Source organism: Alternaria triticimaculans (assembly GCF_023758025.1).
Source record: "Alternaria triticimaculans strain BMP 0046 chromosome Unknown scaffold_10, whole genome shotgun sequence".
Lineage (NCBI taxonomy): Eukaryota > Fungi > Ascomycota > Dothideomycetes > Pleosporales > Pleosporaceae > Alternaria > Alternaria triticimaculans.
This window is the reverse complement of record NW_026055967.1, coordinates 270,785-285,780: the sequence shown is the minus strand read 5'-3', so window position 1 is coordinate 285,780 and position 14,996 is coordinate 270,785. Positions and strand designations below refer to the sequence as shown.

The 14,996-nt window shown below is 52.3% G+C and overlaps 7 protein-coding genes across 7 annotated transcripts; 5 read left to right on the top strand and 2 right to left on the bottom strand.

The window, feature by feature from the left end:
* Positions 1–66: 66 nt before the first annotated feature.
* Positions 67–2,752, top strand: J4E78_006979 (uncharacterized protein; the record flags this gene model as incomplete). The annotated part of the gene is made up of 5 exons (XM_049367589.1): positions 67–204; positions 258–1,614; positions 1,690–1,952; positions 2,007–2,325; positions 2,385–2,752. 5 exons carry the CDS (start codon positions 67–69, stop codon positions 2,750–2,752), a joined length of 2,445 nt encoding a protein of 814 aa, XP_049220559.1.
* A 619-nt stretch (positions 2,753–3,371) lies between these two features.
* Positions 3,372–5,273, top strand: J4E78_006978 (uncharacterized protein; the record flags this gene model as incomplete). The annotated part of the gene is made up of 1 exon (XM_049367588.1): positions 3,372–5,273. One exon carries the CDS (start codon positions 3,372–3,374, stop codon positions 5,271–5,273), a length of 1,902 nt encoding a protein of 633 aa, XP_049220558.1.
* Positions 5,274–6,149: 876 nt separating this feature from the next.
* J4E78_006977 (uncharacterized protein) lies at positions 6,150–6,611 on the top strand (the record flags this gene model as incomplete). The annotated part of the gene is made up of 1 exon (XM_049367587.1): positions 6,150–6,611. The coding sequence occupies one exon, from the start codon at positions 6,150–6,152 to the stop codon at positions 6,609–6,611; it is 462 nt and encodes a 153-aa protein (XP_049220557.1).
* A 939-nt stretch (positions 6,612–7,550) lies between these two features.
* J4E78_006976 (uncharacterized protein) lies at positions 7,551–8,895 on the top strand (the record flags this gene model as incomplete). Its single annotated transcript, XM_049367586.1, has 2 exons — positions 7,551–7,759; positions 7,812–8,895. The coding sequence occupies 2 exons, from the start codon at positions 7,551–7,553 to the stop codon at positions 8,893–8,895; spliced, it is 1,293 nt and encodes a 430-aa protein (XP_049220556.1).
* A 129-nt stretch (positions 8,896–9,024) lies between these two features.
* Positions 9,025–10,509, bottom strand: J4E78_006975 (uncharacterized protein; the record flags this gene model as incomplete). Its single annotated transcript, XM_049367585.1, has 1 exon — positions 9,025–10,509. One exon carries the CDS (start codon positions 10,507–10,509, stop codon positions 9,025–9,027), a length of 1,485 nt encoding a protein of 494 aa, XP_049220555.1.
* A 1,547-nt stretch (positions 10,510–12,056) lies between these two features.
* Positions 12,057–12,494, top strand: J4E78_006974 (uncharacterized protein; the record flags this gene model as incomplete). The annotated part of the gene is made up of 1 exon (XM_049367584.1): positions 12,057–12,494. One exon carries the CDS (start codon positions 12,057–12,059, stop codon positions 12,492–12,494), a length of 438 nt encoding a protein of 145 aa, XP_049220554.1.
* A 1,690-nt stretch (positions 12,495–14,184) lies between these two features.
* ATG8 (ubiquitin-like protein atg8) lies at positions 14,185–14,655 on the bottom strand (the record flags this gene model as incomplete). Its single annotated transcript, XM_049367583.1, has 3 exons — positions 14,185–14,221; positions 14,274–14,506; positions 14,566–14,655. The coding sequence occupies 3 exons, from the start codon at positions 14,653–14,655 to the stop codon at positions 14,185–14,187; spliced, it is 360 nt and encodes a 119-aa protein (XP_049220553.1).
* Between the last annotated feature and the right edge of the window lie 341 nt (positions 14,656–14,996).

Sequence of the window (14,996 nt, the reverse complement as noted above, 5' to 3'; positions counted from 1 at the left end):
GGCCATCTTACTCGGAACCCATCACCAACCTCCACTCCGCGTCTTTGGGACGCCGCCTAGCCCCGCATGACTTCGTCGGCCCCAGCGCCCCCATCGCCCTCGGCCAGCTTCTACGACCTCAGCGACGATGAAGAGGGCGAATACAACACGATTCGCCATACAAGCAGCGGAAAGGGCGTGAAGCTACTATACACCAAGAGCAAGGTACGTAAAGCCTCTCTGAACGCAGCATGATGAAAGCAGGCTAACATGTGCAGGTCTACGTACATCCCTCGCCCTCCTCCAAAGACAACATCCCAGGCTTCGTCGCTCTCGTCCAGCAGAAATCTAACCGGACCGTTAACGATGCGCGCCCAACCTCCTCCTCCTCCGCTCGCAGCGTGAACGCGTCATCGCTGCTCCTCGCCTGGATACCAGAGTCAAACCTCGGCGATGCATACGATACATACGTCAAGGTCGATCTGTCAGACTCCTCGTCACCTCCGAGACAGTCATACCTCGTACCTCCACCTCCCACACCATCTACACATGCCGGAACTCCCGGGTATGCATTCGCCTTGCCTGTCAGCGAGATATACTCCGTCCTCATACGGCCACCAAGCATCGGATGGTGGTTCGGAAGCGTCGTCATCAACACTCGGGCTGGAGACAGTTTCCCTGCGCTCTTCTTCCACGATAGCGAGTGCCAGTCTACCATAATGCAGCGGAAGAAGCTGGCCAAGGAAAGCTTCGATCCGTTTGGCGACGGAGGGGGCATGTTCTGGGGCGGCGACGAGGTACTGAGATGGCTCAAGAGATACGTCACAGTTGAGCGATCTGGAGCTGATCCAAGCATATACCTTATCGACCCCTCGGAAGACGACAAGCGATCCTTTGGCAAAGACGTTGCACCGAGAAAGAGCACCGAAGGCAAAGCAGACGCGTCATCTTCGCAGTCTGGTAAACGGGACGGTGGGATGGATCCGGTCACAAAGGCGCTCAAAGAAGCAAGATGGAACTTCCTCGAGAAGCTTAGCCAGGTCACCACTTTCACGCGAAGGACTGCTCAAGCCGTCGCAGACAACCCCAAGATTCCGCCTCAGGTTAGACGCCTGATTCAGAACCCAGAGGTTCAGACACTACAAGAAGAGTTCGACAGCGCACGATTATACCTCGCGAGGTGGGCTATGGGCATTGCAGAACAAAGCGAGCGGGAACGGAACCAGCGGATATGGACAGCAAAGGACGTTCTGGCTATGGAGGAGAGCGATGTCGGTGACTTCGAGATCCTTGACATGGATAAGATGACCATGGCCGACCGAAGAAAACCTGTCACGTTGGAAGAATGGAAAGGATTCTTCGACCCCAAGGGCCGGCTACAACTGACACCAGACGAGGTCAAAGATCGTGTCTTTCATGGAGGTCTTGATCCTGACGATGGTGTACGAAAGGAAGCATGGCTTTTCCTTCTCGGGGTCTACGACTGGGACAGCTCAGAGGAAGAGCGTCGCGCGAATATTAACAGCAGGCGAGACGAGTACATTCGACTCAAGGGCGCTTGGTGGGAGCGGATGGTTGAAGGCAACCAGAATGAAGAGCAAGAGGAATGGTGGAGAGAACAGAAGAACAGAATAGGTATGTATCCTTGCGCGTTATGCCCTTGCTTGAAAACTGGCTGACTTGTCCCATTCTATGGGGTCCGTTGTGTAGAGAAAGACGTACATCGCACAGATCGCAATATCCCCATTTTCGCCGGCGAGGACATTCCCCATCCTGACCCTGACTCGCCTTTTGCGGAAACTGGTACCAATGTTCACTTGGAGCAGATGAAAGACATGCTTCTCACGTATAACGAATACAACAAGGATCTTGGCTACGTTCAGGGCATGAGCGATCTGCTTGCGCCCATCTACGCAGTTATGCAGGATGATGCCGTCGCATTCTGGGGCTTCGTTGGATTCATGGAGCGCATGGTATGTACTAACTCGATGATTGTTAAAATCACGTACAAGGACTGACACATACAGGAGCGCAACTTCCTACGCGACCAATCGGGCATGCGCAAGCAACTCACGACGCTCGACCACCTCGTACAGCTCATGGACCCCAAACTCTACCTTCATCTTCAGTCCGCTGAGTCTACAAACTTCTTCTTTTTCTTCCGGATGCTGCTCGTCTGGTACAAGCGCGAATTCGAGTGGCCAGATGTACTGCGGTTGTGGGAGTCGCTCTGGACCGACTACCAGAGCAGCAACTTCCACATCTTCATCGCACTAGCTATTCTGGAAAAGCACCGAGATGTGATTATGGCGCACCTGAAGCACTTTGACGAGGTGCTCAAGTATGGTAAGCTATGCAATCAAGCCAACGCAAAATTACAGTGAATGGTACTAACGCTACTCCAGTCAACGAGCTTTCTGGTACTATGGATCTCGAATCTACGCTCGTTCGCGCGGAATCGCTCTTCAAGAGGTTCCAGCGAACGGTAGAGACAATCGACAAGAAGGGTAACTTTCCCTCCGCTCCGCAAGCCCGACAACGCAAGTTGGCTGCTGCAATCGTCGCCGGCCCCGGGCCAAGTACGGCGTCAAGTGCATCACCAGCGAAAGACCAAGCGTCAACCTCCGGCACAGACAAGGGCAAGCAGGTCGGTGAAGAAGAGCAAGACGAGGCGAGGGTCATCAGTCCTGAGCTACGTGCACTGCTAAGCAGGAAGGTGGAGAAGCTCGACAAGCAGACTATCTTGGAGCACGGTGGTGGTGTTGGCAAGTAAAGTCGGCACATGTCTCATTTTGTTTAATTGTTCATTGGGGGCGGCGTTACGGCACATTTGGATACTTGTGCGGGTATATCACGACTGCTCGAACCCAATGAGACCCCGGTGGTAAGGTCAGGTACACGTGCGATTTTCGAATCGCATCTTCATATTTATCTTGCATATTGTTCCTCACCTCACGCCTTGGCCGAACATCGAACTTCTTGTCGCTTCACCGTTAGCCACGCGCAAGGCGTATGCTTCACTACTTTCGCTGTCATCCTCGTTTTGCACTGCAATCAATCAATGTAAGCGTCCGCCTTTGCGCTCACGTGTCTATCTTGCAGGTCCATCTTCACAGAGAGTTTGACTCCTTCACATCCAGCCAACGCTGCGTCCATGCAACATGAACAAACTACCAACCGTCACCTTTCGCCATGTTAAAGAAGACGAGTACAACAACATCAGGCCTTCAATGAACTATATCAACCGCTTCATCGATCGCTACTCTCCGACCCATCCGCCGCGCAACACTTCGCATCCCGCGCAGCCTCCCAACAGTCCCGCCACCTCTCCCCATCGTCACAAATCTCAGTCACACTCTCACCATCGGCGCAAACATCACCATCGCGAGAAGATGATATCCTTCAACGGCCCTTGGTCAGGCGATCTCGACGCGTTTAAAAAGTCGGTGCAGTCGATGCCAGATCAGTACAAGTCGTCCTTCGCTGCCGCTTCCAAGAGCACTCTCGAAAAGGTCTGCGACCCAGGTGTCCTTCACATCTGGGAGACCGACTCCGATATCGACAGCCTTCTCCAACTCACGTCGGTCATCGCCAAGCTGTGCGACCTCGGCGTGCGCAAGAATAAGGGCGCGAACGAAAGTGATGGCAGTATGCTGATCATTGCTGAAGAGAGTCGAAGTAGGAACAACTTCGGTCGCATCTGCCAGTTGGTTGAGTATCTGACTGGAGCTGATGGCAAGAAGCATCTCGAAGGCACCGTGGCGGAGTTCAGCAAGATTGTCATAGTGAGGGGATGGGATAACGGCGTTCTATCTGGACAGCAGGAGGCGCTCGAGAAGACAGTGAAGAGAGTCAACACGGCTGTCGAGCAGGTACTGAAGATGGGCGGATTGAAGAAGATAGCCTGGCATCACGGCGCTGTACTGCACTTCCTGCTACAGTGGATCAACATGACAACATCTCCTCTTCGATCTGCTTTATCCGCAATCACCATCACCGGATCCCTCAACCTTGCCGACGGAATAGCACCATCCGTCTCTGGGCGAGCGAACAAATTGCCGGATCTCGAGCGCTTGGAACAGTTCGCAAAGAAATTGAACATACCCGTCGTCTTCCTCGATGCACCTAGTCAGTTGCTCAACTTCGAGTACCTCGGTACGTATGTGTACTACTACGCTTACTACATCAACACGTTCCTTCCTACCTCGCTGTCGCGACCTCACCTCCACAAAGCGCAAGATGAGCTCGTTACCTTTGCATTCCGGCTCCGCGCTGCGAGTGAAGGCAGGTACGGCAGTGACGCAGTGAAGATGGTGCAGAAGCATCTCGATGCGGGTAAAGCGAAACACTGGGCAAGAATGTCCGTGAGCAAAGACAACTTCGACAAGAGCAAATGTCGTGCAGCTGGTAAAGACGAGGCCATACACCACGCTGTTCAGCTAGCAGATAGCCCATTCGCCCTTCTAGCCCACGGCGCAGGCGTCCCTGCATTCGCCAGACTAGCAGTCGGTCCCGCCTCTGCTTCCGCACAAGACTACTACACCGCAGCGCCCGTCAGTATCGCCTTCACTAAGTCGCAAATCCGACCCATCAGCCCAGCTACCTTCCACATCCTCATCCCACAATCTTCTCAAGATCTCGAGAAAGTCACAAACCGCGTCCAAGGCCTCATGATGGCCGTGCTAGAGCGCGTAAGACAGGAGAAAGGCAGTCCTGTGCTCGGCGACACGGAGAAGGGGATGTGGAACGCGGTTGTCGAGGCATGTGAATGGGCGATTGGGGGATGCGACGAGAGTAAGATGCCTAAAGGTGTGGCGAAGAAAGTTGGATTCGTTAAGGGCAAGTTGAGGGAGGGGACTTGGGGGTTCGCGCTGAACCCACCGAAAGATGTGGGGAAGACGGCTACAACTAATGTGGCTGCGGTGGCTGCGATGCCGGAACCTAATCGAACATATGGGTTTGGACAGAATACGCAGCAGACTAGGGGGTCGCACCTGGCATATAATGGGGCTGAGCAGCAGCATCAGATGCCGCAGCAAGGCTATGGAGGGGGAATGCCACAGGGGCCTATGCCGAGTCCTGTTCAAGGCGCTGCGTATGCTCAGCAGGTGCCTGGCCAGATGCCAGCGCAAGGTATGTACACTGGTGGTCAGGGTCAAGGTCATATTCAAGGTCAAGACTATGGTGGTGGTCACTTTCATGGCGGACAAAGTGCGGTGTTGCCGTCGCACCGTGGATTTGAACATGGGGGAAGGGGCGGCGGATACCCACAGAGTATGGGTGGGCCTTGGTGATCTAGGTCACAACTTGACGGTACATAAATGGCACGATTGGATTTGCACACATAGACATACTGGTAAGAGTGAGCATGTTGATGTACTTGAAGTGGCTGCTCATGATGATGATGATGGTGGGTTGATTTGAGAGCTAACCCGATTTGGTTGGATGCAAAGATGGCTGGGTAATGACGTGTGTGGGCAAGCACCCACCGGGCCACGACGCGTCTACTTCGCTCGCGCGTCGTGCATCACAAATAAATCGACATATTTCGAGCCATGGCGTTACTAGAAGATCCTGGCGGATTTACAGCAGTCGACGCGCGCTGTCTCGCGCGAACGGTCTGCTCCTATTCAATCCGATGACAGTACATCCCATTCACGCTTCTTCACAAAACTAACCAAAATGCAACTTCGATGACCGGCGCGCACCAGACCAGGCTCCAATCCGACCGAAGGGCGCATTATCTTCTTCGCAACCCTATGAACAGCTCATCATGGCAGCTACCTTCCATCTGTTCTCCAAGCTACCTGCCGAACTTCGAGCTTCGATCTGGGGGGTTCGCACTATAGAACGACAAGGCTCACCATGATGCTCAGCATGGGACGAAGACGAACAAAAGACTTACTGTTACGGCTACAATGCTGTGAGCGAGACTGTATCTCGGAAGAGGCTGGTTACCTTGGCGCGAGACCTCGTCGTCGTTTGTGGAATACTGAGCTTGAGGACTACATACGGTTACCATGAGTGTGTTTGCTACGCGCAAGTCAGGCTTGAGGAGTGTGACTTGCGTGTGACCTCCATTCCACGACGCCGAGCAATCACGATATCGTATATAATACGCCCGTTACAGGCGATAGAAGGTGAAACTACAACTGAGCCATCCTCACAAGATGCCACCAAAGAACACGCCTCAAAAGAACGCTTCCAATGCAGGATACTCAAGCGAACACTCCCCCGACGAGCCAGACCAGGAAGTCCTGTCCGATTTTGAGGAAGAAAGCTCCTCTTCCAGTTCAGAGTCTCCACCCAAAGAGAAGCGAGTCACCACGTCCGAAAGCGAGGACAACGACCTCGTTACCGTGAGCAAAGATAGCACACCCAGTCCTACCGCAAGCACCATCCTGATAAGGTTTGAACTTGAGGATACTTTGCTGGCAGGTAAGATGAACGAGAAGTGGAAGAAGAAGTTGAGTGATACAGAGAGGGCGAAGAAGCTTCAGGGACTGCTGGATGAATGCACTGCCAAGAGGGAGGAGGGGGGAAGAGCGGCGGTGGAAGAAATGAAGAGGAGAATGGAGGAGGATGACGAAGAGGAACAATACGAGGGAAAAGGTAAGGGTAAGCAGGTCTAAAGGTACATCAACTTAGATGATGTATAGACAGCAATGTAGTCACTCTGTTGCATCGCTATCTACTGCAATGCGCGTAATACATGTAGGTCATCTCCGATTTAGCAGTCGACGTTGAGTGAGCCAAGATTAACATCTCGAGGAAGCCAATCCAGTCACATTCACCCATCACATATTGCCTTTCACTTTCACTTTCTTTGAGCTATCCTGTCCAAGGATCAATAAGCCCGTTTGGTGACAAGGTCCACAATGGCCAGCTCGACAATAGAACAAAGAGAAAGGCTACCCATTGTCGCCCGTGCAAACACAGTTCAAAAGAGATGGAAGAACTATCGACGCGCGGGAAGTCATCACATCCAAAAAAAAATCTTCATGAGACTATCGCAATCTCGCATCAATTCCTACATCATCTACCGTTATCGACTGCATTAGATCAACATGCCTCCGATTACGCGGCGCCAAGCAGCCACCGCCCCTATACATCTCCCTCCCGCACCTCCTCCCCGAAGCCATCGGTCTCGCTTGCCACGTGGAAGGAACCCTCGCAGACCTGCGATTACGAATGCAATTAGCAAAAGATGGCCAGAAGGCCGTCCCGACAAGCAGCCCCGCGGCATTGGCAATTCGGGAAACTCTTGCTACATGAATAGCGCTTTGCAAAACCTCGTCCATCTTCCAAAGTTCTGCAGCTGGATAAAGCAGCATAACGATGCAGCTCTGGGCGCGGATTGGACTTGTCGCGCAAACGATCCGAATCGCCATCTACCGATGAATCAAACGGAGGACCAAGTGCTCCTTAAGATGGGCGAAAGCATTAAGCAATGCGTAGCCTGCTTGGTAAAGGCTTTTGTCTTGGACTACTGGTCGAATGCTCGGGAAAATGGAAACAATCCTTCTATGAATTTTCCCCACACACGTCCTAGCGTCAAAGCGTTGAACGCCATGGCTAGACGCTGGTCCACTGAGCCCCCCAGCTCCTCTGGACTCACTAAAGCGCAGGGAGAATCAGAGAATGCTTTCATGAATCGAAAGCTTAACAAAGAAAGCGCCAGTGACCGCAATGGGCGCAGGAGAAATGCTGCTGGCCAGCAAGATTCCGATGAGTTCTTGATGAGGTTGCTAAATGCGTGTAAAGACAGTATCGATCCTGGGTAAGTACTCTCTTAACTCCACCCGTGTACAGATCACTGACTGTCTCAACAGTAATCACCAACGACTGGACGAGTTCAACTACCTCTTCACTCTGACCCGGCATGAAGAAATGCGGTGTACACATGGCAGTTGTACACACCTCCACTCCATCGACGACTACGACATCACCAAAGACCTTGGCTTCTCAAACGTCATGATTGCAAAGAATGGGCATAATCATCCTGATCTGCAGACTGCCCTGGCAGGCTCGACATGGCTGGACATCGAAGATATGCCGGTAACATGCGGAGCCTGCAATCATACGGGAGCTGTCAAGAAGTTCAAAACGATCGAAGCCGCACCCGAGTACCTTCGCATTAACCTGGAACTGAACTCTTTTGACAAAGATGGGGAACAAGTATTCGACAAGGACGACCAAAGCCTGCCGACCAAGAATACGCATCCCATCATCATCCCCAACGAGCTCGATCTCACTGCACACGTTAGTCCTCCGTCTTCACAGCTCCGGTACAAGCTCATCGGCAAGATCATTCACTCCGGTAACCTCACACGAGCGGGTCATTATACCGCATGTGTGACAACCTGTCCTCGAAAAGGCAGACAGAAGAAGGACAGTCCACCACCAATAAAACACTACTTCATCAATGACGATCACCATCTCTTCCCTTTTCCAGGAACCGACATACATCCGCTCACTCATAATCCAGAGACCCAAGGTGACACCGATTTTGAGGCCTCGACTCTGATATACGAAAGATTGCCCAACAGGCCAGGGCCAGTTGCTGAGCTGTATGAGCCACCTGAGAGAACTGGCGTTGTCGGGGTCGTATGGAGGAAGGGGAAGAAGGAAGGGAATCAGGGTGAGAAGAGAAAGAGCGATGAAATAGAAGATGAGAAAGTCGAGGAGAAAAACACCAAGGAGACAGATGAAAGTAAGGGCAAGAAGGAGGCATCTGATGTGCAAAGTCAGGAGCAGAAACCGAAGAAACGGTCAAAGACTTCCGAATCTACTGATCAAAGCTCTTGGGATACCCTCCGTCAGGCTTACAAGATGACAAAGATCCCCGGACCTCTGGACCAGCGCACTTGGACTGCCTATAGTCAGCTTGGTGGTTTGTCGAAGACCCACTCCTAGGCTTTTGGATAAGCTCGCGTAGTCCGTAACTATATTTTTATTGATTTGACTACGTTCATCCACCTCTCTTGTCGTTGCCTCGTTACGCTGAAATGAACCGGAAGGACCCAGATTCGCACCATGTATCCTCTACGCCTCATTTTCCCTCCTAACATCCGATACCGACAGCTCAACAGTAACATCCTGCACAGGATCGAAGATACTACTAATCTGCTCCAGCGACAGGCCCTTCGTTTCCGGCACATAGAAGAAGATGAAGTTGATAACCGCGACCAAGACACCAATATAGACCAAGTAGTATTTCCAAGCAATCTTGTCAATCGCCACGGGGTTCACGAATTGGTTAAAAGTGATAGACACGGCTTGCGATACCCAAAATACGCTTGTGCCTTTCGTGCGGAGATGACTAGGCCAGATCTCGTTGACGTAGAGGATTGGTATGGGTGTCAGGCCAATGACGTAGCCACCGAAGAAGAGGAAGAGGAATACAATGACGGCGTAGCCTGCAGATGCGGAGCCGGTGGTCGAGTAGAGGGCCGAGCAGATGGTTATCAGGACCATGAAGACCAACATTAGACTCGTGGATGTGAGGAAGAGGCGGCGTCGACCGGCCTTTTCGCATAACAGTGCGGCTGCACAGGCTAAGAGCCAGACGTAGACTTGAAGCCCGCCGTTGATGCCTTGTTGATGGAGGGAGTTCGTGATTCCGACCGTTCGGAGTACCGGCGCCAAGTAGAAGCTGATGATCCCGTTTCCGACCCATTGAGTAGCCACGGCGATGACTACAGATAGAACGAGGCGTTTGCGGTTGCCTGGTGTGGCAAGCAAGGCCAGCCAGCCAGTAGTGTTGTTCTGAGCCTCAGCCGCCGTCGATGCGCACATGCGCGCGAACTCGGAAGATACTAGCTCATCACCAGCGAGCCCATTGGCATGGTATCGTATCATGATAGACTTGGCCTTCTCTTGTTGTCCGTGTCGTACAAGCCACCTAGGCGACTCGGGACAGAACATGATCAAGCTCAGCTGCGCCAGGGACCAAAACAGCTGGATGGCTACCGGTAGTTTCCATGACCACGAACCCGGTATTCTCAAAGCTCCGTAAGAGGCCCAAGCCGCGGTGATGGAGCCGATGAAGTAGCATGTGTTGAAGAGCGCACCTGCAACGGCCCTCTGGCGTGGATGTGCAAGCTCGACGAGTAGAGCGGAGGAGGAAATCGTGTTTGAAATACTAGAAAAGCCGACGAGTATACGCATGCCGAGAAATTGATCGAATCTCGTACAGAAGATCTGCCCTGTAAAGCCGGCTATCATCCCGATGTTTCCAAAGATGATTCCTACGCGGCGACCGTACTTGTCTGACAGCCATGGTGCTGGAAAGAAAGCGGCGATGCATCCCATGGACTGGGCAGCGGTGACTAGTCCGAGCAGCTTCGGATGGGAAAGCCCTTGTATGTCTTGGAAGTATCTGGGGTTGGCAATGAGGTTGGAGATGAGGGAGCTGATGTAGCCATTCGTTATGGCGCCTATGTAGCTTGAAAGGAGCAAGAAGTTGAGTTTCTTCATGCCCGGATCTTTCCACCATTTCGGATGCGTGTTGTTGGCCAAGGTATCCATCTTGAGGTACGCAGTCGCGATGTTCGTCTCAGTTGGAGTTGACTGCCAGTCGTACTGTTACAAGCATATATAGTTCCACACGGACAGAGTTCGGCACCTAGAAGGATATCTTAACCGGCGGATGTAAGACTTCTTTGACGTTTTCGTATCTGAGTGTCGGTGAAGCCTTAGGAATGATGATCGTCATGTTCCCGGTGCCGCGGTGTAACGTCGTAAGGTCAGGTGCTCACGATCCTAGAATTTACCATGACTCGTAGCGTCATGTACAACCAGCCATTCCCATGTGGCAGGAATCCCTTACCGCGGCGCGGTGATACTCTCCTGGAGGTTGGAGATATCGCCACTTCCGCCATGACTTCCTATTCGTCAAAACCCGCTAGGCAGGACCATCGGGCCAATCAGGACGATCCCGAGCCCCCACTCGGGGAATCGGGATACCACAGTACGAACTTAGGAGCCTTCCAAAAGTGAGCTAGAATGCGTGGATTTCATGTCAGTACACCGACTGTCTGGCACACGTTAACATGCTTTCACTCACCCTGGACCCCGACCAACCAGCGTTGGGCTGAGGGGGATGTCTTTGCGGCAACGAGTCCCATTCGTCGCTGTTGCGTTCTTTCGTAGCTTCGGAGGATTAATGAAGTAAGCGTCCAGGAACCGTCTTTGAGTCCGCTTAGACTTGATGCGGTCAAGCAAAAGGTAATGATGCCTACAGCTCTTCCAGTGGCCGCGTAGACAAAAACCGAGAGAAGAGCTGTATCCGCCCAAGTGTGTCGCCAATAGAGTCACCCACTCCCGGTGCCTTAGCGAACTGACTGTCGGAACTGGTTCTTATCGTACAACTGATTATCCAAGATACTTTTTGGCCTGCCCGCCACTCTCATGGCGGAGTCTTTCTCACTCATATCAGGTCCCATGCGATACTGCCCAGATGGGCCATCTTTAGAACGTCGAAGTACAGGCGGCACTTCTCATCAGAATCAGCTTCGTGGAGTGCAGCGTCCATGAGCGTCGTCCAGGCACTGATAAGGATGTCTTTGTTGCGACGGAGAAAGCATGTAACCTAACCATTGGTCAGTTCTTCGGGAACGATTGGAAGTGCAAGATGAGGGCGGACTTGTGGTGGAGAGAGAATAGAGGTTTGCACAGACGCGGTGCCTGAACAGGATCAGGTCAAACCGCTAGATAGGCAAGCGAGCCGTCTACGGTTTATGACCATCAATCTCCAATCATACCAGATTTGAATAGCCTAAAGTAACAAGAAAGTGGACATCAGATACAATTTTCAGTGGAGTCGTTTCGTATATCAATGGTGAAGTTTGTCAGCCATCGAGTTTGTAATCAGGCCGAAGTTCGACCGATCACCTTGATAGTTGAGCTGTACAGAGAGGAAATAAATGCTTAAATACGTAGCATTCAGGTACAAGCTTCTTCTCAAAGCTTAGCTAATTCACCCAATTCTGTCTTCATTCCTCTACAATCTCCATTCAAACCCCAGCATTTGCACCCGTCTTCACAGCTCAAACCACCACTATATCTACGGCACCATGTCCGCCCTTCTCGCCAACAAACCCCTCCTTGGCCCACTCGTCGGGCTCAACATCTGGACCTTTGCCATGGAAGCTCTTCTCTACAAACGCAGAATTCCAGCCCTCTCCCAATACGACATCAGCTTCGACCCGGCAACCGTCAAGAAGCAAAAAGACGAAAAGCTACCGGCCTTCGTCAAGTGGCCTGCGGACAACTTCAACAACTTACTCGAACAACCCACTCAGTTCTACGCCATATTGCTGGGACTGAGCCTTTTGGATGTAAAAGAGAAGAGGACCGTTGCTTTGGCGTGGGCTTATGTCGGCTTGAGATTCGTACACAGCATTATTCATGTTTCGACGAACAACGTCTCCCTGCGCTTTCCAGTCTTTGCTGCGAGTTCGGTTGCGCTTCTGGGACTCACGGCCGAGGGGGCATGGAAGCTGATCTTCTAGGAGATTTGGCCGTGGTGGTGATATTCGTGTCGGAAGGAAGATTCAAACAGATGTGGGTATCTGGAACAGGCCTAGCTGGAAGTGAAAAGATTAACTCGACCTTTGGCAATTGTACATCAGAAAAAGCATATTCGAGAAGACTTTAAGCATATTTCCATGAAGCCTGTGACATTTCTTACAGCTTTCACATCGTTAGAGCGAGTTTTATTAGTGTTGCGCAGAGAACGAGATGGTTACTCTTTGCATGTTGCGCCGTACGTCCTATCTCCCGCAGCCTCTGGGATGAGCTGTCACTTGATCTTTACGCCTGTTGACAAGCTGGGTACGACCAGACAGACGATGATGGCTATCGGGTATGTCTTATGGATGGCTTAGCGAGGAGTTGCCTACCCTCTGTGTAGTGAGACAGCTCTTATTGAACCGATTTTTCTCCCCTTATCCATTGCGTAGCGGGCTATCGTAGTATTCGTCCTTGGTGGAAGTGCACCGCATGCAGCTTTGTATGTCTTGCGTTTGCATCTCCCTATGACCTTCTCGTCCCACATCTTTCTATTCCATCTTGTCTCTTCGAACTCAAGCCCTCTTCTCCGCTTCGTTCCCCTGCCATGCCAGATTCCATCTCCTCTTCAGCACATCTATGCTCTCCTGTGAGGTCCGGCCCTTCTCTTTCTCCTCGCGATTTATCCGTGTGAAGGCAGCGGCGAGACCGATAGATATGGCGAAAAGAGGGTCGAGACTTCTGCGCGACTTGTTAGTCTCCAAGTCCAAGGTCGACGAGAGGGGAAGGCGCACTTTGATATGATGTACTGGGCCGCCATAACTGCGGGGTCTCAGAATAGTCTTCCGGAAGTGATTCGATTGCGAATGAGTGGTGGGGTGTTTAGGCAACTACGATGGTTCTGCAGGTGCAAGTCGACAAGGGCAAAGGTTCACGTCGGTGTCTCGATCAACTTCTCTCAGATCGCGTCCACAAAGATCCACTGCACCTGCATTTGCTGTGGTCCGTGCCTGCCGCCGGCTGGAGCTTCCCCACGCTCGCGGTCGCGCCATGCGGACTACTTGGGCAAGCACGCGTCAAAAGCCGCTTGGAAAGCATGTCATTGTTTCAGAAGGTGCTAGAACAGTTCACGTCGCTTTGATTGTCCATGTTGTGCATCCAGTCTGCATGCAGCTGGTTGTATGGAGGCGGTTAGGCGTCTGGTGAGGCGGGTGATGGCGTCATGGGTTTCAGCCCGGAGGAGCCGCAAGTCACGCTGCCTTGTCAGGTACAGATAGCGCTTCACGGGATACATGCGAGACGTCACAGATGGGGTCATGTGAAGACAGTCGTCTTGGATTAAGTCTGGTGCATTTGGGCTGAAATGTGATGATCAAGCTACAGGTACAGCGCAAAAGAGAAAGCCAATCTGTCCGACCGCCACTCGTCATGTCCGTGGAGCTCCATCTCCAGCGGAATGCATTCTTGCTGTATTGTGCTTGATCCGCCTCATTCTCAGATGATGTTTGCCTAGTGCTGAGTGCCGAGGAGTCTGCCGTCGCACCAAATCGCTGATCAAGAATACCGATCCATCACCCAGCCCGTGTAGTGTTGCCATGAAATAATGAAGAAACCCGTGAACCGATAACGCCTGTGAGTTCGCCGCGGCCTTGATAACCGATAGATAAGGGGATGCGGGATGGAGTGAGCTCCCTAGATAGCCTCGCCGAATGTGTTCTCGCCGGAGTACCTAAAAGGTTGTTAGCAGCTGCATCGCGTTGCGCGGCGAAGGGATTACGTACGTAATGTACAGGAAGCCATCCTCATCCTTGTGCTCCTCATATATCGAGCTCATGAGCGCGGCGGTAGGCGGCAGAACTTCATCAACGAAGATGAAGATGGCCTTCTCAGGTGACAGCTTGATGCGCTTACGGATCACGTAGACGAACTGTCCGACGGTCAGGTCGGCGGGTACCAGGTACTTCTTCTTGTCGATGGTCGCGATGTCCGACTTCTCGACCTTCTCGCAGATGACCTGTGCCTTGTTAGCTGCTGTGGTAGTGAGGGAGATGAACAGGCAGGAGGCAAACGTACGGGAATGCGGTCGTTGTACTTCTGGCGAATGCGCTCCGCCTCGGCCTTGCGCTTCTCGAACGGGTGCTCGTCCTTGAACTTGGAACGCATCTTGGATATGTGTAAGAGTGATGGGTAGTGTATGTGAGTGTGTTGAGTGAGCAGGCGGGAGTTTTGTCAGTGGTGCGGGTGGAGATGTAGGACGCTGAGGGTGCGGGCGGTGTGGGAGTTTAAGGGCAGGCAGCAGAGCGGGGCGAATCACTTCCAGCCTTACCTAACCAACGCCCAAGTCAGTCACCATCCATGCACATGCCCTATGCAACAGACGACCAACGCTTCACGCGCCAGCCAAGTGCTCTCTGGAAATCAGGGACAGTGCAATCAGCCCTCTTTCGTCATGCGAATGCAGCCCTTTTCACCCGTGAAGAGCGACTTGGTCCTCGTCTATGGCT